At 37.9% G+C, this 22,028-nt stretch overlaps 1 protein-coding gene across 13 annotated transcripts in view; it reads right to left on the bottom strand.

Moving 5' to 3' along the window:
• PHLDB2 (pleckstrin homology like domain family B member 2) overlaps positions 1 to 22,028 on the bottom strand; it is a 241,156-nt gene that overhangs the window by 66,692 nt on the left and 152,436 nt on the right. For all 13 annotated transcript variants that reach the window (XM_081065311.1, XM_081065318.1, XM_081065322.1 and 10 more), the window contains one exon: positions 18,191 to 19,542. In XM_081065311.1, coding sequence (XP_080921437.1) covers positions 18,191 to 19,542 — 1,352 coding nt within the window. The remainder of the gene's footprint in view (positions 1 to 18,190; positions 19,543 to 22,028) is intronic.

Below are 22,028 nucleotides of genomic sequence, written 5' to 3'. Positions count from 1 at the left end.
CACAAGTGGCACACACAAAGGGTGGTCTCAACAGGCACCAGAGTCTGCTGGGGCAAATCCCACTCAGTGGGGTAAGCCCCTTGCACAACCCTAAGCTATGGATGTGGCCAAACCTCCCAGCCAGTCAGCCTGAGGGCCAATCCCACTTTCTGACATGCCAGTAGCAACCAAAGCTAAAATATAACAGGAGGGCACACAACCCACAAAAGGGACATCCCTGGAGCTCCTAGCACAGGTGACCATGGAGACTGTGCCAGGGCACCACAAGGCACCTACTACATAAGGTCACCTGGCCAAGGCTGGGAGACATAGCAGATCTGCCTAATAGATAGTAACAAACTCAGAGAGGCAGCCAAAAGGGAGAAACAAAGAAACATGTCCCAAATGAAAGAACAGAAGAAAACTCTAGAAAAAGAACTAAACGTATTGGAGGCAAGCAACCTACCAGATACAGAGTTCAAAACAATGGTTATAAGGATGTTCAAGAACCTTAGTGAAAACTTGAACAAAAGTCAACAACCATAAAAAAGGACATAGAAACCATAAAAAAAAAAAATGAGTCAGAAGTGAAGAATACAGTAACTGAAATGAAGAATGCATTAAAAGGAATCACCAGCAAACTAGATGAAGCAGAGGATCAAATCAGTGATTTAGAAGACAGGGTAGAAGAAAACATCCAATCAGAATGGCAAAAAGACAAAAGAATAGGAAAAAAAAATAAGGATACTTTAAGAGACCACTGGGACAACAACAAGCATAACGACATTTGCATCGTAGGGGCACCAGAGGAAGAGAGAGAGCAAGGGACTGAGAACCTATTTGAAGAAATATTGACTGAAAACGTTTTTAACCTGCAGAAGGAAATAGACATACAAGTCCAGGAAACGCTGTCCCAAACAAGATGAACCCAAAGAGGCCCACACCAAGGCACAGCATAATTAAAATGGCAAAGTTCAAAGACTAAGAGAAAGCAGCAAGGGAAAGACAGCTAGTAACTTACAAGGGAGCTCTCATAAGATTGTCAGCTGATTCCTCAACAGAAACTTTGCAACCAGAAGACATTGGCATGAAATATTCAAAATGATGAAAAGCAAGGACCTACAACCAAGACTCCTCTACCCTGTACGGCTTTCACTTAAAATTGAAGGACAGATGAAGAACTTCCCAGACAAGATAAAGCTAAAGGAGTTCATCACCACCAAACCAGTATTACAAGGAATTTTACAGGGAATTCTTTAAGATGAAAAAAAAGAAACATAAAAAATCTGAAAAATAAAATGACAACACTACATATCTATGACAATTCCTTTCAATGTTAAGTGGATTAAATGCTTCAATCAAAAGACATAGGAGGGCTGATGGATAAGAAAGCAAAACCCTTACATATGCTGTCTACAAGAGACTCACTTCAGATCGAAAGGCACAGACTGAAACTAAAGGGATGAAAAAAGTATTTCATGAAAATGGAACTGAAAAAAAAAAAAAGCTGGGTAGCAATACTAACACCAGGCAAAATAGACTTTAAAACAAAGGCTATAACAAGAGACAAAGAAGGGCCCAGCAATCCCACTTCTGGGTAATTATCTGAAGAAACCCAAAATGCTATTAGGTTGGTGCAAAAGCAATTGCGGTTTAAAAGATTAAAAATAATTGCAAAAAACGCAATTATTTTTGCACCAACCTAATACTTCGAAGGGACGTGGGAATCCATATGTTCATTGGAGCATTTTGTACAATGGCCAAGATATGGAGGCAGCCTTGGTGTTTGTGGATTGATGAATGAATAAAGAGGAGGGGGTACATATATACAGTGGAATATTGCTCGGCCAGGGAAGGGAATAGGTTCTTGCCATCTGCAGTGGCATGGATGGACCTGGAGGGAATTGTGCTGAGTGGAATATGTGAGACAGAGGGAGACAGATGTAAAATGTTATGTCACTTATAGGTGGATTCTAAAGAACAAAAGAAACAAAACAGATACAAACTCATAGATACAGAGAACATTTTGATGGTTGCCAGATGGGAGGGGGCAGGGTGAAAAAGGTGAAAGGATTAAGAAGCACAAATTGGCAGTTACAAAATAGTCATGGGGATGTAAAGTACAGCATAAGGAATATAGTCAATAATATGGTAATAACTATGTATAGTGCCGGGTGGGTACTAGACTAGTCAGGAGGATCACTTCTTAAATTATAGAAATTTCTAACCACTGTACACCTGAAATATAAAATAATATTGAATGTCAACTGTAATTGAAAAATTAAAAAGGGGGGAAAGATGAAAGGGAATAAGAGGTCAAATTTCCAGGTATAAAACAGTAAGTCATGGGGATGTAATGCACAACATAGGGAATATAGTCAATAATATTGTGATAGCGTGGTACAGTCTCACATGGTTGCTGGACTTATCCTGGTGATCACTTCTTTAGGTATATAAATGTTTAGTAATTATGGTGCACACCTGAAATTAATATAATATTGTATGTTAGCTATATTTTTGGTAAAAATATTTAAAAAATAAAGAAAACAGTGATAACAGAGGTTTACAAAAAATGTATGGATTCACATATGGGGAAGAAATACACAAAAATTACAGAAACACAAATCTGAGTTGAGTCCACAAGGACAAATGAGTCTGTGTGGTGGTCTGTTGGACAGGAGAGTGGGCAGGACATTTTTCTTAAGAAGCCATATGAGCAAAGACATAGAGTTGCGGAATGTCACAGTATATCACAGTATGTTCAGGGATCAGCAACTACTATGAGGCTAGAGAGATGGGGTTCTTTGGAGGAAGAGGGGTGAGGTACATGTGGGGACACCAGCCATCTTTCTTCTTCTTTATATCAGACTCAAGAGATCCCAATATCCCTAAACAAACTTTTGAAATAAATTCATAGGATACACCAACAAGAATCACAGACCATGGTCTGAAAGTGAATGACAGAATAAGAGCCAAGGCTGACAGCAAGTAAGCAGAATTTCTAGGATTCCACAGATTCTGACGTCTTATTAGGTAGGATGATCATGAGGAAGAAACGAACAATAGCCGAAAGCCTTTTGTGTGAGTCTACTTATTTTTAGAGATAAATCCATTGGGGTAGTAACTGGGGCTACTGTGTTCAGTTCTCTTTCTGGACACAGGATAAAATGGTTCTTCTCTGCCCTACCACCAAGTTAGACATGACTGTCAAACTTGCATTACCCAGTGAAATGTGAGAGGCAATGTGTGTCACTTCTGTCTGAACAGCCAGTGCATGATTCATTCCACGTCTTGCTTTGTGCAATGCCTGTACCCAATGCCTGCACCATTGCCATGGCAGAGTGACACTTCAGCCTGAATCCCGAGTGAGGATATATGGAACAGAGTCCTCATTCAACCCATGCTGACTGTGCAGTGTGAAGGAGAAATACACCTATGTTGTTTTAAGCTTCTGAAAAACACTTTTTTTCTTTTCTTTTCTTCTCCTACCCTCCCAGAAGTCCATTATAACTGATCAACTTTGCTTAATTTCAAGCAAGTAACTCGCACAAATGTTGGAGATGACAGACTCAGGGATTCTACTAAAGGAAGCTTAGTTACGTACTGTGTAATAAAGAATCTGGCCTTGCATAAAGAGAGTTCTAGGCTTTGCTATTGACTTCTGGAAGGTAATCTGTATCATATCCAAGAAGTGGTTTTGTTTAGGGCAAAGTTGGCTGCATCTGATACTCTTAAGGTGGAAGCTGGCCACTCCAAAAAGACCAACCATGTGATTTAGTGTAGAGGTTTTGGGTCACGTGGTATCAGTCAACGCGGAGACAGAGATTAACCACAGGGACAATCCATCAAAAATGCCTACGTGATGAAGTTCCAATAAAATCTCTGGACAGCAAAGCTCAAGTAAGCTTTCCCGGTTGCAATATCCATGCATATTGTCGCACACCAATGTGGGTAGAGTAACGCACACTGACTCCACAGGGAAAGGAAAGTGGAAGCTTCACATTTGGAACCACCTGACTCTGCCCTATGAGTCTCTTCCTTTGGCTGACCTTTATCTACAGCCTTTCCCTGTAATAAAAGATAATTGTGACTATAATAGCTTTCAGTTAGTTCTGTAAGTCTTTCTATATATATGGCTAGCATTTAAAATGGTGTCTGGGACAAAATAAACACAATATATTAGCTCTTATCTAAGGAGGATACCTCAGGCTAATCCCTCAGGCTAACTGCCTGCACCATTGCACCACTGCCTCTCACTATCCTTGTGGGATATCCCAATTATCCCTTCTCCTACACTCTTATTTCCTCTCTCTTGACTCCTTCCCTCTGTTTTAAAATATACTCAAACCTCCCCCCTCAAAAGAAACATTTAATTATCCTTATATTACTCTGTAATCTACTCTTCTATTTCCCCACTTTTCTTTACAGCCTCCCCCTGCACCCCCCCCCCCACACACATATATTCCCCATCTCAAAGAAGTTGACGATGCTTGACACTTCACTCCCCATCATTCCCAGCCCTTTGCACTCGAGAACAGTGTGTCCTGCCTTTGTGCCTATTGGACATCCTGTAAGAGAAGGAGCACCCCCCACTCCTCCAGGAAAATTAGGAGTAAAGTGACCAGAAACAGGCAAAGTGCTTTGAAATAAATATATCAGGACTCTTAATGAAGGAAGCTCAGGGCTGCTCTCTGTAATGTTAATGTTGTAATGATTGTAGGGTAAACTGACTTTTGTCTCCCACAGAACCACTGCCTTTTGTCTCCCACAGAATTCTGCTCTGACATTCAGAGCAGAATTTCTAAGTGTCTAAACTTGATTACATGGAAAGAACAAGGATTTGGATTTGAAGTTCTGGCACTTACCAGACCTATAACACAGAAGTTCTCATTAAGCTCAACCTTTCAAGTCTCTGTTACCTGGTCTCTAAAACAGAGATGGTAAGATTGGCACCTACCGTAGGGTTCTTGGGAGAATTCGACAAGGGAGTGTGTTAAAGAATATTTTATATACTTTATACCATGAAATCTAAAGTTGGTTGGTGCCTGTCACATAGCAGGTGCTTAGTGTTTGTTAACCACAATTAGAGATGATTTCCATCAAAAATTTGAAGTAAAATAAGTAATTGTCTTGTGGTCCTAGGGAACCATCTTTAATACAGGTGAACAAGCAAACCTCAAAACCAAACCCAATTACATCCAGGGAAAGGAAATATAGGAAAAATATGCTATGCCACAAAATGTCTCCCTGAAAAATTCACAAATCTATGGGATTTGTCTGCCAGTCTGGAAGGAGAGAAAAATCCTTCACTGTCCCAAATTACCTCCCCTTGGTGGATCACGTGCCTGAGCTCCTGGCAGGAGAACTCTGCCCAGTTGCCATAGCAACCCAGGGAAGAAGAAATCTTTTCAGTCTCACTGGCATTTGGTCCCTCTATCCCCACTAATACAGAGCAATAAATATTCCCTACAGCACATTAAATCCAGCAGGGTAGCTTCTAGAAAGAGCCACCTTCCAAAAAATCCATTCTCCTATCTAGTGCACACTCTTGACACTTGACAGGAAACCTAGATTTCTATTGCACATTACCCCTGGCTCCAGAGATCATCAGGGGGTGCCTGCATCATTCAGATACCTGAGGACCTTACCATATCCTACCTTTGCTCATGCTCATACAAAGATATTCAGTTCTTTTAATCTTACTTCATAAATCAATTCCTCACACTCCTGATCATTTTTTTAAAAAATTACTGTTATTCACCAGTGTGTCAACATCTCCCTTAAACCTGCTTACCTCTATTACTATTTCTAGCTGTGTCCCTATTTAGAAGGAACTTGAACTTTAAAATGTATACATATGAATGTAAAATAAGTATAGAATATATTTAATTATTAACACATTCACTAAATAGGTTTCATTATTAATATATTTAATAATTTAATAATATATGTTATAATTATACAGGTTATATATAATACATATATATGCTAGGATAATGTTTATTTTTATTTTCATTTACATCAAGCATGTCCTTAAATACTATCACTTGATTGAATTAATCCTATTACTTTTTGACCCAAGAATGTTTTCTCAACTTGCTTTTTCCACATCTCGTTATTACTTGCATTTGTTAGGCAAACAAGTTCATCTCTGACCACAATGGCCATCTAACTAGGATCTTCTGCATTTCAGTCTTTTTCCTAATTCCTTTTTGCATTATTTTCCATTTAAAATCAATGGGTAGACATGAGGATTATGAGAGGTTTCACTTTTATAAACTATTAATATTAGGGTCGAGTAGAACTGTTCTTAAAATATTAAAATATATCATCTGAAAAACAAATGCCCATTATGAAGGACTTTGTAACATCAGTGACTCAACTAAGATAATATATGGGGGGAAATAATGCACTTCTCCCTATAAACTGAAAAACACTGATTATAAAGACAGAAAATTCATGTGACCCGTATCACCATAATTTCCACATAATGTCTAAAAAAAATATTCCAGATATTTTTCTTTTTAACCTGGACAGTGTTTCAGAAGAAAATCTACATGGTGCCTGAGTTTCTTCTGTTAAAGAAATTATGCTGTTGTTCCCCTCCTTTAAAGAAAACATGACAAAAGTCATTTGTTTACATTTTCACATAGGCTTAACTAAGTTCCAGAGGATCTTGTTTATTTGCCCAAAAGACCCTAGTCTATAAAACACAATCCATTAAAATCCTTTTAGAATTTTATGTAATATTTTATTTTGTTCCATAAAAACCAATGCATGAGAGGTAACAAGACCTTAAACTGAATCTTCACTTCTGAAAAATCTATCCTAAAATATATGAGGTCAGACAATTAAGTTCATGAACTCATCCTAGAAAAAGTGCTACATACCTCATTGCTGAATATCACTATGGTCACCTTCGAAGTACTCCCCTTGGGAAGCTGTGCACCAATGCCAGCGCCTAGTCCACCCTTCAAAGCAACTTTGGAACTCTTTTTCTGGAATGGCCATGAGAGCTGTTGTCATATTACCTTTGATTTCCTGAATGTCATCAAAATGTCTTCCTTTCAATATTTCTTTTATCTTCGGATAAAGAAAGAAGTCATTGGGGGCCAGATCAGGTGAGTAGGGAGGGTGTTCCAGTACTTTTATTTATTTACTGGCTAAAAACTCCCTCACAGACAGTGCCGTGTGAGCTGGTGCATTGTCACGAAGAAAGAGCCATGAACTGATGAACAGGTCATCTAACTTTTTCACATGGCTTTTCTAGCACTTCCAAATAGTAAACCTGGTCAACTGTTTGTCCAGTTGGTACAAATTCATAATGAATAACTCTCTGATATCAAAAAAAGTTTAGCCACATCATTGCAACAAGTTCGCGACCTTAACTGTCACACCTTATACAAGGAACTTTTTTTATGCATAAAGAAGTTGATAAAGTAAAAAAGCAGTAAATTTTATATGTAAAAAAAGGAGCATGGACACTCACATATTAACTGAAAGTACTGTGATGCAACTATTTAAGTGAGATATCACATGGGAAATACTATTTATTAAAATAGTATACTACAGAGTTTTACGCATAGAAATGCAAAATGAGCAAGACATGTCTTCTTTCTATATTTGAGATGTTCAAAAAGTAATTACATTTTCCTTTCTCCCAGGATAACTTTGTGATGTGATGGAAAAGACAGCTTTCCAAAATTCCAGCTCTGTTATTCTATAATTAAAATGAAAAATAATGTCTGAAAAATTTGTTCCTTTTCATTTTACTTAGCATTTTCTCAAAGTTGTCTTTTCTTGAAATCTAAATTACAATTCCAGAGCTGGGATATGGTTTTAGCAATTTTGAGTGAGAAACATCAATTTTTCCAAACCCAAATTCTTTAACAGAACATGTCCCCACAGAAAGGTTTCCCCCTTGCAGTCAATTAGACTTCACCGGAGCAAAATTCTTGGCTGTTGTGGACTGAAACACAGATCTCACTGACTTCCGCTTTTTGGAGGATGGTGGAGGTATTTTTTCCTACTCTTCCCCGACTAAGTACAACTAAGAACTCTAAACATTTTACAGTATATAAGACAAACACAAGAAAACTCTGAAATGTGGAGAAAGAGCAGCAGATAAGTTAGGAAATAGGACTCAAGGGAAAACACAGAAATGAGTTCCCTGGGATTTCTTTTGCCACGTATATCCCAGAGTGGGAGCAGAAGAAGAGGCAAAAATACGCAACAACCTGGCCAAATCTTCAGAGAATTAAGCAGAGTGAGGAAAGCCAAACTCAAAAGGTTAGATAGCATATGATTACATTTATGCTATATTCTTGAAATGACAAAATTACAGAAATGGAAAACAGGTGAGTGGTTGCTAGGGATTAAGAAACAGATGAGGGTAGTAGGAAAATGGGCGTGGCTATAAAAGGGCAATGGGAGAAATCCCTGTAGCGTTAGAACTGTACTGTAACTACTACAATATCCTGGTTGTGATGTTGACAAGATGTTACCAGTGGAGGAAACTGGGTATAGGACACACAGGATCTCTGAATTATCTCTTATCATTGCAGGTGAATCTACAATTACCTCAAAATAAAAAGATAATTAACTTTTTTTATAAAGTGCCTTCTAATAGGTTTTAACGTACACATTAAGACAGTTGAATCAAAATTCTTCTGTTGAAAAGTGAAGAATATTGTATTATATAATACCTGTTTAGTACTGAAAACAAATCTCAAATTTTAAAAATATTCTTCATATCAAATATTTCCGTAAACTTTTCTACAACTGGGAAAGAAAATTTCTCATTATGAGAATTAGCCAGCACCATCATAAACCTATTATCTGACAAGAAATTTTTAAAAGGTAGATCATAAATGGCTTTTAATTTAGAGATACTAAGTAATTAAAAATAAATATAGGGATCCTTTTCCCATGGCATATCAGTGGTCCTCCCTGATCATCCCATTCCCATGTACCTGTTAGTATAGATATATTTTGAATTTTCAACTAGCTTGTACGTTTTTCTGTGAATTTTGTTTATGAGCTTTATTTCTTATTTAATAATGAGTCTTCATGTACCAATTTATCATTTTTAAAAAAGAATCACTTTTTTCATAACCAACATGGTGGCATACAGGGCCTCCTTTTAGTCTCAATTACTTTTTATATGCCAGCATTTAATCCAAGAACGCTAAACTATGCTAAGCAAGATTCAAAGCACACGTCCCTTAGTGCTAATAAGGGATTTTTAAATGTGTGGCACCATCAAGAGGCAATAGCTTGTACTGCCACGGTAACAAGAACCTAGGGTTTGCTTTCAAATATATATAGCAACTATCACAGACTATTGTAACACAGAATAGACTGTGTTTGCCCAATGTGGAGTCACTAGATTATTACTAAGCACTATTTTTCCCTTTCCCATTACCTTCCTAGCCCTCCAGTTGAAGAAGGAAAAAAAAATGTGATAACTGTTTTTATTCTCAGTTAACTGGGTAGAGTTGACAATCCTAATTCGCTAATGACTAATCGCTTCAATGTATACTGAACATCTACATATGCCAGCGATTTGCTATTTAAAAGATATATAACGTCTTTATTCTCTAGTGACTCACGGTGATCTGACCATAAATAAGTCTTCTTTATATTACCCACTAGTTATAGATTTACTCTTATTTTATTAGAAATAAAAGAAGTTGGCTTATAGAATGGATACCTTATTTAGGCGATAGCATCATCAACCTAATCCTGTGCTGTTCAATATATTATAATTTTATTTCTGTTAACATAAAAATAATTTAATTTACGTGGTTCACACTTATGGCTCGCCCTGTATTTCTGAGCTAGACTGTATAAACCATCCAAACAAGACAAAAAAGTGAAAGACGACAGAGGATAGCAAAGAATTGACTGGTTGTTTCAAACATTAGAGCTAAGGAAAGCAAGGCTCCACAGAAATACATGAGGCTTATGCTAAATCTGAAGATTAAATCAATTAATGTAACAGAGGACATTCTGACTCAGAATATAGGAAGAGATTCACAAGTTCTTAATATCCTGTTTTAAAAGTTTGAGCCACCAACTTTACTTGATTAGAAAACCAACCTCTCACCCCATTTGCAGTTTAACTGGCTCACTTCCCACTAGTGCAATTACTTAAAAACAAACAAATAAATAAATAAATAAATAAAACTATAGTCAGAATGTAACAAGAGGAAGGGCAATATCAGACAGGAGATGACTTTCAAGTCTGACTAGAGGACACAACAGTTTTCAGTACTTAAGCTTGCTTTCACATTCCAAACACATTCTTCTTAGGGGAAAAAAAAAGATTAATGTTATGGCTGCACAACAATAAGCATTCTCTTAATACTGTCCATTCTGCACCCAACCAAGAAATGCTGTCAAATTTACAATATGAAAAAATCTCCCATTCGGTTGGTTGCCTCTTTTTATTGTCGATGGTTTCTTTTGCTATAAGGGGCTAATATCCAAAATATATAAGGAACTCATACAACTCAACAACAAAAAAACAAACAATCCAATTAAAAAATGGGCAGAGGACCTGAGGAGACATTTCTCCGAAGAGGACATACAGATGGCCAATAGACATGTGAAAAAATGCCAACATCACTAATCATCAGAGAAATGCAAATAAAAACCACAATGAGATATCACCTCACCCCAGTCAGAATGGCTATCATCATCAAGACAAATAGTAACAAGTGTTGGAGGGGCTATGGAGAAAAAGGAACCCTCATACACTGTTGGTGGGAATGCAGACTGGTGCAGCCACTATGGAAGGCAGTGTGGAGGTTCCTCAAAAAATTAAAAACAGAATTACCGTATGACCCAGCAATCCCTATCCTGGGTATCTACCCAAAAAATCTGAAAACATTTATCCATAAAGATATATGTGCTCCAATGTTCACTGCAGCTTTATTTACAGTTGCCAAGACATGGAAACAACCAAAATGTTCTTCGATAGATGAATGGATAAAGAAGATATGGTATATATACACAATGGAATACTATTCTGCCATAAGAAAAGATGAAATAGTACCATTTGCGACATGGATGGATCTTGAGCTTATAATGCTAAGCAAAATAAGTCTGACAAAAGTAGAGAACCATATGATTTCACTGATTATGTGGTATATAAAACTGAAAACAACAAAAAAAAAGCCAAATAAATGAAGAAACAAAAACTCACAGACATAGACAATAGTTTAGTGGTTCTGGAGTGTAAAGGGCGGGGGTAGGGGTTGTAGAAGAGGTTAACTGGAATCAAATATATGGTGATGGAAAGAGAACTGAGTCTGGGTGGTAAACACACAATGTGAGATATAGATGATGTATTACAGAATTGTACACCTGAAATCTATGTAACTTTACAAACAACTGTCACCCAATAAACTTTAATTTTAAAAAATCATATGAAGGGAAAAAAACCAAATTGCAATATGAAAAGGTCTGAATGTCCACTTTCCTTTGGGGTCAGGAGTCACTGAAGAGTAGGCAGCAAGATGCAGGGAAAGAAGCAACACAGTTATAGTTAGAGTAACTTCCACCTAAAAATGTTCCCTCTTCTTCGGTTCCCAGACAAATTTTCCTAATTATAAAACTGCAGTATAAAACCCGTTTACACTCTGATCTTTAAAACAGTATCTGTATCTTATCACCTTAAGGAGATCAGAGCACATATACATTTATTTTATAAAATTCCATAACTTAAATATGCTCAATTGCACTTTTATTTATTTTTAGAAACGTTAGATCTATGGTCTACTCAAAAGTACACAAGCCTTGGTTTTCGCATGATCCTGGAGAGCAAGAATTCTTACAAAGAATGCTACCAACTTTCAAAAAAAGAAAAACAACTCATTCTCACCTTTTCCTTTTTTAATTGAAATTGGAAGGAAATTTCCCCATTTCTGGAAGTAAAAACAATGTACTCATGTTTAGGTGTTTGCATTGTTCTGTATAGAGCCTGACTGTTACCTACAACTAAATGCAAAACTTCATTTTGGGATGGCTGGAAGCTATTGGTGCAGCCTACACTCGGAATAAGAAAAGCCAGATGAATGTCTTGAATGGGTATCAACATTCATTTACTCTTCTCAAAAGCACATATGCAATGCTTCCCATCGTCTAATCTGGCTGGGAGGTGGATGTATAGTGGTGAGCAAGACAGATATGGTCCCAGCCTCTTGCAATTTAAAATTCTTTAGTTGTAAATTGCTCTCAGAAAAGCCATTGGGGAAAAAAAAAAAACACCTTCCAAACAGTGGAGAATTGTTGATCCAGACATTTCACCTATTCAACTAATAACTACCATGGAAATATTAATATGTGCCTTGAAAGAAAGCCAACCTTATCTTCAGGGTGGTAGAACATGTAAAAAGTTAGAAAACCTTATTCCATGGGGCCGGATGAAAGCATGGTGCCGGCATCATATTACAATGTGTTTGGGAAATGAATACCAAGTGTGGCTCTACATAGTTCTAAATGGCGACAATGCTATTTATCAAGGCACCACAGATGACTGTCATCAGCCAGAAAGAAAATATTGGATTGCTACAAAGCAATTTGTGGGAGTCCACTGGCTTCCCCACAATAGCACACAGATGCTTTTGGCAGTGGAACCAAATGAATGTTCTTAACAGCAGTAGGATTTGCTTTAAGTTTTTCTTTTTTTTCCTTTTCTTTTTAAAATAATTTTAACTGCCTTGGCCCCTATGAAGAACCACCTCTGTATTACTGGAAAGAATGCAGGTATCGAATGCGATGATTAAAATAATATTCTGTCTACTCTCTAACGACTTCTCTAGCCTCATCTACTTAGTTAAAGGATCGGCACCCCAGCCCACTGAAGAGCCCTCATCCATTACCCCTACTTGGAAAACAGGTCAGAAATAGGGAGTGTAAGTGACCACTGACGGGCTCTAAAGGATGTTACAAGGTCGACGAACTGAAGAGTACATGCTTCATGCACACACGACCCTCTCAAGACCTCATACCTAGTAACTCTTAGGTTGGAATATTTTTAAACAAGGCTTGCTATCTGATTTCTAAAATCATAAAAAAGAAAAAGGAAAAGGCTGGCATATTGACAAAAGCAATATTTGGCAACTGAGAGCAAGAAAGACGGAAGAAAAATTATTTTTAAAAAAACTTAAGTATCTGAAATAGCATAGCAGTTGGAAGCTATTTAATGCAGATTCCAAGTGGATTCCTACGCCTCATTAATACGTTCTAGGAGGTTCATAATTAGGGTTCAATCTTTAATAATCAATATAATTATCTTGAGTTTTCAAATAAAGATTAAACAAGTATATATATATATATATATATATATATATATATATATATATAAAAAGCAATGAAACACTGTCATAATCTCAGCTAAACTGAAAAAGACTACAGAAATTATGCTTCATGAACCAACTTTATCCTCCTTGGTTTTCTCGTTAATGAATTCAAAAAATCTTTGGCATCTATTTGTGCAAGAGTTATGCTTATCTTTTTGTAAATTATGCTTTGACAATATGGAGGTCCCAGTGAAATGTCTAAGTGGACTAATTACATTGCTCACAAAATATATCTCATGGGCTGGAAGCCCAGGCAGAGCTTTTCTTGGCTCCTGGAGTATCTCCCAAATGGCAGGAGAACGTTACCTTCACTGACTCGGTATTCTCTGAAGTTTTTGTTTTCTTACTCGGTGCTTTTGTTTCTGATTCTTGGTCAAGTTTGACTGGGATTTTGGTTGGCACACAGCCAACAGCTATGATCCTCGTGGGTGGCAACAATGAGTGGAATCTGGTTTTATGTTCTGACCACTTAAACTTGGTGATCTGTCGGGTAGAACCGGAATCTAGACTTGCTCACGTGAAAGATGACTGAACATTTGTTTGTTGTTTTACTATTTGTGAGCTCAAATCAGGGCAATAGTTTATGCCTAACGGAAAAGCGACTAGTCTTTTGAGGTCTGGAACAGTGAGATTTTGTGTTCCAGTGATAACTTTTGATCTGTAGCTGACGCTGTGGAATTTATGCTATAAGTTCTTTGTTTGTGTCTCTGTACCTGAGGGGTGGGGGAAATCACTGTGTGGGAGTGAAATATTTTCCTATCTCCTGAGGTTAATAACAAATTAAAATAAAGGACCACTGCTTCTGATTAGTTTATAAAGACTAATAAGCATTTACATAAATCTAACGTTTTCCAAATTCCAAGAAAATAAAATGAAATTCACATCATTTTAATGTGTTCCTCTTTTAGAAAAAGACTTTTCTCATCAAAACTGCTGACTTCAGAAGCATTTTTTCCCATAGAAAACATGTTTACATGATTAAAGTGAATGCTTACACATGCCAGGTTGATTTGATAACCTGGTTTTAAAAAACAGATCTGTGTCTTTGCCTTATTTTATCAGTGTACAGTATAATAGAAGTGTAATTCCATTTTTAAATAGGTTGGATTTGGTTTATCGTAGAGATTAGTTTATCTGAACTTCTTAAATGTCTTATATTAGTTTACTGAAAAGATAAGCTAAGATTACTTCCAGATCATGTTTAAGATTAAGAAAAATATAAAATTTGTGCTCATCTAAACTGAATTATAATTGTGACCTTTTTTATGTCATTAGTAATTACGTTCTTTGATTTGTCAGCTTAAACATAATTTCCAATGTCTTTAAGTACCTTTGTCTTAAAGTGTTCAGTTGTTCCAATTTGTGAAAGAAGCCTGTGAGGAACAAAAGTTGATGGAAATTAAAAGATTGTAGTTTTGCAGAAATGGAGCTTTATTTGCCTTGGTTTATAATATGTGCAAATAGTCAAGTCTATGAAGATATAATAAAATATTAAAATGTTGGCAAAGTTTGTACAACTTTAATGGGTTTATTTATGAAATAATTTTCAAAAATGTAATGTATATACTATTAATGTAAAACTAAAATGCAGTTATCTCTATTGAAATGACACACAGTTCTTGGAGAAATCCGCCTATGTTTACAAAAGGCAGTAAAAGTTTGTTTTTCTATGTAATCTGCCCAGAAAGCAGAGTTTCAGTGTCTTCATGAGTAACTTCGTGTGTCTTATGCTAACTGGGATATATCCTTGCATATGTAAAATGACAAAAAAAAGTTTGTCATTTCTGAATGATTTAAGATCATTCTTGTTTATTGTAAAATAACCGACTGTTGCTTAATTATTAGATAACCAAACTGCGAACAGTCATTGTTCTCAGGCATCCACAATCCTATACTATTCAAGCGATGAAATCTCTGATTAATATTTAATGTTTGCCTTCCCACGATCAGACCCTAAATTCAGAAAAAAGATTTTTTTCCCCCAAGGTATCTGTTATACCTAAACTATCTTTGAAATTTCACAGAGGACCCCTGGGCAATCACAAAGATTTGTTCCTTAACCTGACAAAAAGAAGAAGGCTAGAAATTATTAGGTTTTTTGTTATACATGCCCCTTACTTATTAACAGCTCAACACTATCAAGAATTGCATAGGAAGGTACATAGGAAGACAAATGAGAAGCTCAGACTTCCCTAGACTAATTTTGTACAGGTAAAATACTATAATATAAATAAAGCTCAGAAATTGCATACTTTACAGAAAGACCCTAGATAAATGTCAATGTCCTCACTCTGTAATACATTCTTACCCTCAGGAAAAACACTGATTAAATAAGACCAACTTCGTACAGCCTGACAGAAGTTTAACTCTCATTCTTGCTGATACTGTTTATTAAATACACCATAGATTAACCATGGGCACTTACTCTTATCCTCACCAAATAGTCTCTGCTTTTCTCTCATGCTTACCTAAAACTCTGCTTATGTCACAGACTAGAATGTGCCTTTAACAAAGAAAGACAGTCTCAGAGCCTCGTAGATAGAAGTTTAACAGGCACTCTTCACTCTTGATATTTCAAAGAATAGATTTATGGGTACAGGCTTCTGAGCTGACATTACGTAGACAATTATGAGACAGTACTAGGCAGCTAAATCAGATTTTCAGGACTTCTTTTAGTCCAGAAATAGATGACGTCATGAAATCAAATTAATGACCCAAGAGGCAGAAGAATAAGAATTAATTACAAATAACTGGTCGAACTGATATAGGAAATCTAATTTCTAAATGTTGTTATGAGTTTTGGAAAATTGGTATTATTTTAAATGTTTATTTAAAATGTTTATTTTCTGATGGGGAAAACCCTGTAGTGTTCACCTTGATCTATCTCTAAACTTCAATTTAGTTGACTCTGATTTTGCAAACAAAATGAAACATTCTTTTAATGGTAGCTTATTCTGCTTAGCCCCTCAGAATTTAGGAAGAAATATTTTTTCTAAGACACTTTAGTTTGTAATGGCAATAACATTACTTGCATAGGCTTAATAAAATCTGTACTCCTTTAATGGGATGTAATCACACAAACAGACAATGCAACAGAGGCCAAACCTAGGGTGTCATATTTTTAAATAAGCCTCATTTCACCAGAGATGACAAGCCTATTGTTAAGGAAAAAGGGTTATAACTTCATATTTGGAGCCAATATCCACAAAGCTCTCCCAAGAAGTTGAACTAGGACCTGTTGGTGGCTCACAGGCAGTAAGGAAAGTCACTTCCTGGATTGACAGGAACCTTAGCAGATTGGGGGACACACTAGAGGAAAGAGAAATTCACCGACACATACAAGTGTTAAAGATGAAAGTCAGTGAAGGTGAATTTCAAGTTTGGTTTCATATCCTTGGAATAAAAGAGTAAAGAAGAGCATTTGAGGACGATCCCTGGAGAGACGGAAGCCACTACAATGCTCTCCTGGATTCCTTAATAAATTATCAGATAGAAGCGTATTCTCCAGCTTCATTAATAATAGTTGTCCAGCACATATAACGCTAGATTTGCAATCCATATACAAGACGCCTTTCATACGTTAATGAAAACTTCTTCTGAACTTATGTCAATGAATGAAGCCCAAATACAATGCCTTTTTGTGACTATGAAAAAAATCTCTGGAAATTATGATAACAAAGGGAATTGTCATATTGGAGCATCGTCTAACAGACCCACCCAAGTAATATCAAACTCTCTAGGGGTACATACATTTGTTTTCATTCACTATTACTGATTAAGACATTTTGAAACTTTGTAAGAATAGACATTAACCTATCAAAAACTGTGAGTGATACAAAGGATTCTCTTTCTAAAATGTCAAACAAATTTTGTCCTGTATAGATGCAAATGGTTTCTGTTCATTGTAATCCAAAGGTTACAATTGTATTGTCCTATAGGGCATTAACTAGTTTGGTATGTGATTCAGAAATCTTATTCTAGCCTACTTTCTTTTAGTAACTAAAATACTTTTGATACTTCTACACTTTTGTAAACCAGGCTTTACCACCCTACAGCTTCTCTCATTAAGGAAATACATAATTCATCATTATGAATCAAAATAATCTGACACCTATATATCCTAAAAATAAAAACAAAGCAAAATAAAACCCTATGCTTAAAAGAAAAGAATAGAAAAATGCAGTAGTTTGTCCTCTTCACTAATGGGACTCTTGAGGGATGTTTGTTCCTTTCTCATTATTTTCAATATTTTTCCACAATAATCATAAATCCATTTTAAATAGGAAAAGAGTATGTGTGGTTGGGAGTCACTATGTGTACTAAGGGACATGGCTAAAGGGCATAGACAGTGCAGAACAAAGGGTGAGCACCATTTAGGCAACCTTTTAACTTTCCAGACAACTTGCTATACAGAAAATTTTACTGCCTAATTCCCAATGCATTGTGATTTCACTGATTATTTCTATCACACCATGCACAAGCAAATTTGATGATTATAAATAATACAAATTGGTGTTTCGTCCTTTTCTTAAAGAAAAAGTTTGAGACTTATAAGAAATTCAGTAAAATTTACAACTACCTTTGTTAGGTTTATCAATAATTTATACTTGTGAGACTCTGTGGAGCAATGTAACATAACATTAGGCACATATGGGCCTTCAAAATACCCACAGGTGACAATTAACAGTGATCTGGGACGAGGAAGAATAGCAGGAGAAATTCTAGAAAGGGACAGCAGTGGATGGTGCACATGGAAATTCTATACGCCCATACATATCCTTGGAGCTTGTCTCCAAGAAGCTGTTCAATGAAACAGGGAAGTCAAGTCAGATGAAGAAGATTACCAATCGCTCCATCTCCTGCTCCCTGAGTCTCTCCTCCCTCTGCCGCCGGTGATAATCCATCAGGTCATCGCGTCCTGAAATGGAACTAATGCTGCTTTTTCGTTCCCGAAGGACAGGCTGGGGAGTTCCTGAGGCCTGTCTGAGGCTGTCCAAATCTGCATCATCCAACTCGATAGATCCGCAAGAGAAGTTCCTCCTGGCCACAAACCCTCTGTCTGGCTCTCCGGGAGGACATGACTGACCAGAGCTAGTCCCCGAGTAGGAGGCCCGGTCAAGGTCATCAGAGGTACAGGAGGAGGTAGAGGCCAGAAACATCTTCCGAGCCACTCGAGGACTTCCAGGAACACTGAGGGTGGAACTTACATAAGGATTGCCCTCAGATGCAGAGGTTTTATAGGGTAAAGCCCCTGAGCTCAAAGAAGAAAAATTCAGGTAATTGTCATTGTCTATTACGCTATGAGGTAGATCCTTTTCCCCCGGTTTCATTCGTTTGGAATTACCAAGAGAGTTTCTTGGAGGCAAACTGAAAGGCGTCAGCTGGTTCTCTGTGGCCCTGTGCAACCTGGGAAGCGATCGGCTGTAGGCTCCCATGTGACTCAGGCTGCTGCCTGAGTACTTCCTAGTTCTTAAACTGATGCTTTCAGATGCTGGCTCCTTGTGTCTGGTCACCCTGGACTGAAGTGTCAGGTTGTCCTGGATACTCATTTTCCTGGCTTGCTTTGGGCTTGAAGGCATGCTGGCTGCCCCTGATCTGCTGATGGGGGAGGCGCCAGTGTCACTCAGGGAACTGCCATTCCACATGGCCAGGAGTGAGCCAGATGCCTTCCGGCCTTCCAGCCCTCCGAGAAAGTAGACATTGTCATGGGATTTATTCCTTGAGCTATATTTGGAATAGGGAGGCTTCTCTGAGAGCCTCAAGGACCTTTCACTGTCCCGGCCAGTATGATCAAAGTCCACTCTCCCAAGTGGATATCCATACCCACTGAGGGAGGGTGAAGTGCTACGTAGAGGAGTGGGAGGTTTCATGGAAATAGTTTTGTCAGTTCCATCACAAGAGAAGTGCTTGCTTCCCTGGATTTTGGTCAAGGAGGGGCTACTTCTGATACTGGTTCCCAAAGGAGAAGGGCTTCTCTTCGCAGGTACAGGTTGTGAGAGGGTTAAATAGGAGCCAGAATAGTCTCCGTTCGCTTTAAATCTCAGGCTGGAAGAATATTTCTTTGCGCTGAGGCTCTCCATCACGTTTTGGGAATGGTTCTTGAGGGAATTCGCCGAAAAATGTGCCTCTAAGCTACTGTTCTGTAAATCCAGCTGCTGTTGCATGTGGCTATGGTCTGCCATAATGTTGCTGGAATCTGTAAAGGAGAGAGAGAGAGAGAGAGAGAGAGAGAGAGAGAGAGAGAGAGAGAGAGAGAGAGAGAGAGTTTTACTTCACAAAGAAAAATTTAAAAGACCAAGCACTTGTCAGCCCACATCTGAACAAACAGCCTTGCAGCCTGACCTAATGTAATTAATAAACATAATCTATGTTTTAGTACTAAACCTAGCAAAACTGTACTGCAAAATGAAGACTAAAGACCACTGATCTGGGATGTCTTTGTTCTAAAGAAAAATAACTCAAGAGGACATCAATGACATTTGAGAGGAACAAATCCCTAACCAAGTACTGGGGCAGGATTAGGCCGGTACATAAAAAAGACAATTTCCTTTTAGTGCTCTAGTCCTAGGCAGACCACCTGCTTCCTGAGTGCCTAGCAAACACCCCGAGGAATGATGCAATGGGCCTTCCTCTAGATGTCTCTGCTAGAATCATTAACTGCTCAGAAGTAAAGTCCTTAGGAAACAAAATTCGCATTCTGGCAGAGACAGAACATTTTACGTTAGATTCTGATCAGTAACATGAGAGTTACAAGATGGTTCTTTCAGGAGTCTATGAGAGTGACTGTCTCAAGACAAAGACTTAGTATAGCTCCTGCACCCATCAGAAAAAGGCAGGTAGGGGCCGGCCCGGTGGCTCAGGCGGTTGGAGCTCCGTGCTCCTAACTCCGAAGGCTGCCGGTTCAATTCCTCCATGGGCCAGTGGGCTCTCAACCACAAGCTTGATGGTTTAACTCCTCGACTCCACAAGGGATAGTGGGTTGCGCCCCCTGCAACTAACAACGGCAACTGGACCTAGAGCTGAACTGTGCACTCCACAACTAAGATTGAAAGGACAACAACTTGACTTGGAAAAAGTCCTGGAAGTACACACTGTTTCCCAATAAAGTCCTGTTCCCCTTAAAAAAAAGAAAAGGCAGGTAATAGAGGAAAGAGTGCCCTCAAATTACTGCCATATCAAGGTCAGGGTGGATGGAGTATTTAAAAAGTGATTTCTCCTTCATTTTCCTGGGTACCCCAAATGCACCATGCTCATCCTTGATTTCAAACTCTCTCTTCTCTCAGAAACACATTTCTTTCTCCCTCTTTTGCACCTACGATTTGAACCCACCCATTCTTCAAGGCTCAGATTAGGATTCTATCTTCCACGATTACAATTTTTTAAAAAAAATGTATGCACCTGTAAGAATATTTTTGGACTCTAGTTTGAACAACATTAACTTAAGAAACTAAAGTTTTAGTCTGTGAAAATGTCTTTTAATTACAAACTATCATTGCAAATGAGAAGTGATAGAAAGATTTTATCTCACTGATAAAAAGATTTTCTTTGGATAATCATGGAGGTGAAAACACAGATGTTCCCAACGAAGTTATGCACTACTAGGATGGTATTCCAACTCCTCAGGCACCTCAGACATTAGTTAATCATTTCTGGTCTCTATATAAATTGTGTTGCTTATGGTTAGTAATCAGTTTCATAACATGCTTGTTTCTGTAACTAGGCCACAAGTTTAAGGAAGAGGTTTATTATGTCTGATATTTCTATCTTGTCCCCACCCTCTCCTGACTTCCGTTGTCCCACAGGTGAGACAGTCAATGAAGGCAAGTTTTCGATTTCAATCACAGCCTTCCCCACTCCGTCCCAGCCACAGATTGAGGAACTTCATCTTGCCTGCTCAGCCTCACAGATTTTCTAGGCAAATTTAGGCAGCCCGATAAGGAACCGCTTTTAATTTACAGAGTGGGGCCAAGAAAGGGTCTAGCTGCTTAAATCCAAGTGATGGGTTTAGTATCCATCACCTCATAAAGCTGCAGTTTTTCCCAACAAGCTCTGCCTTGGCTTCCCTACCTTCTAACCTAAATGAATAAAAGCATGATTATCTTTTGAAATGGACCTCAAAAAAAAAAAAAAAAATTGGGATTCTCCTTTAGAATTGCTTGTAAGCTGGGATCTGGCCCTGGCACCTGGCTCTTGCCGGCTCTTTCATTCCTAAGGGACAGTGCCATCTCTGCCCCAAGACAAACGTCCTTCTCAGTAACTGCCTACTACTACCAGTTCTGACCTTGAAAACAACACCAGCCTGGTTTGAGACATATCTCACCATACCCCCTTGGAGTACTGACACTAAGATGACCTCTAGTCTTGGTCCCTTCTATTCCCAGCTAACTTCATCTCTGGTTGGTTTGCTGTACTGAAATGCCAGCAAACCTTGGCCAATTCCACCGAACTAAATATTTTCAAATTGAGGAAACAAAGACATAGGTGAATATCAAGGACAATACAGTGTTATTATGGGGGTGGGGGAGAGAAATTCCCTCTATCACTATTTCCTCTATCCTCTTCTATGAATTCTATCACTTCTTTATCACTTCCTTCCTCATTCTACCTATCAACAAATCCTATCAACATTATCTGGAAAACATATTCTCAATGTGCTAATTTCTTACCATTTCCACTGCCACC

Source organism: Rhinolophus hipposideros (genome assembly GCF_964194185.1).
Source record: "Rhinolophus hipposideros genome assembly, chromosome: 2".
NCBI classification, from domain to species: domain Eukaryota; kingdom Metazoa; phylum Chordata; class Mammalia; order Chiroptera; family Rhinolophidae; genus Rhinolophus; species Rhinolophus hipposideros.
This window is presented reverse-complemented; position numbering and strand designations above follow the sequence as displayed.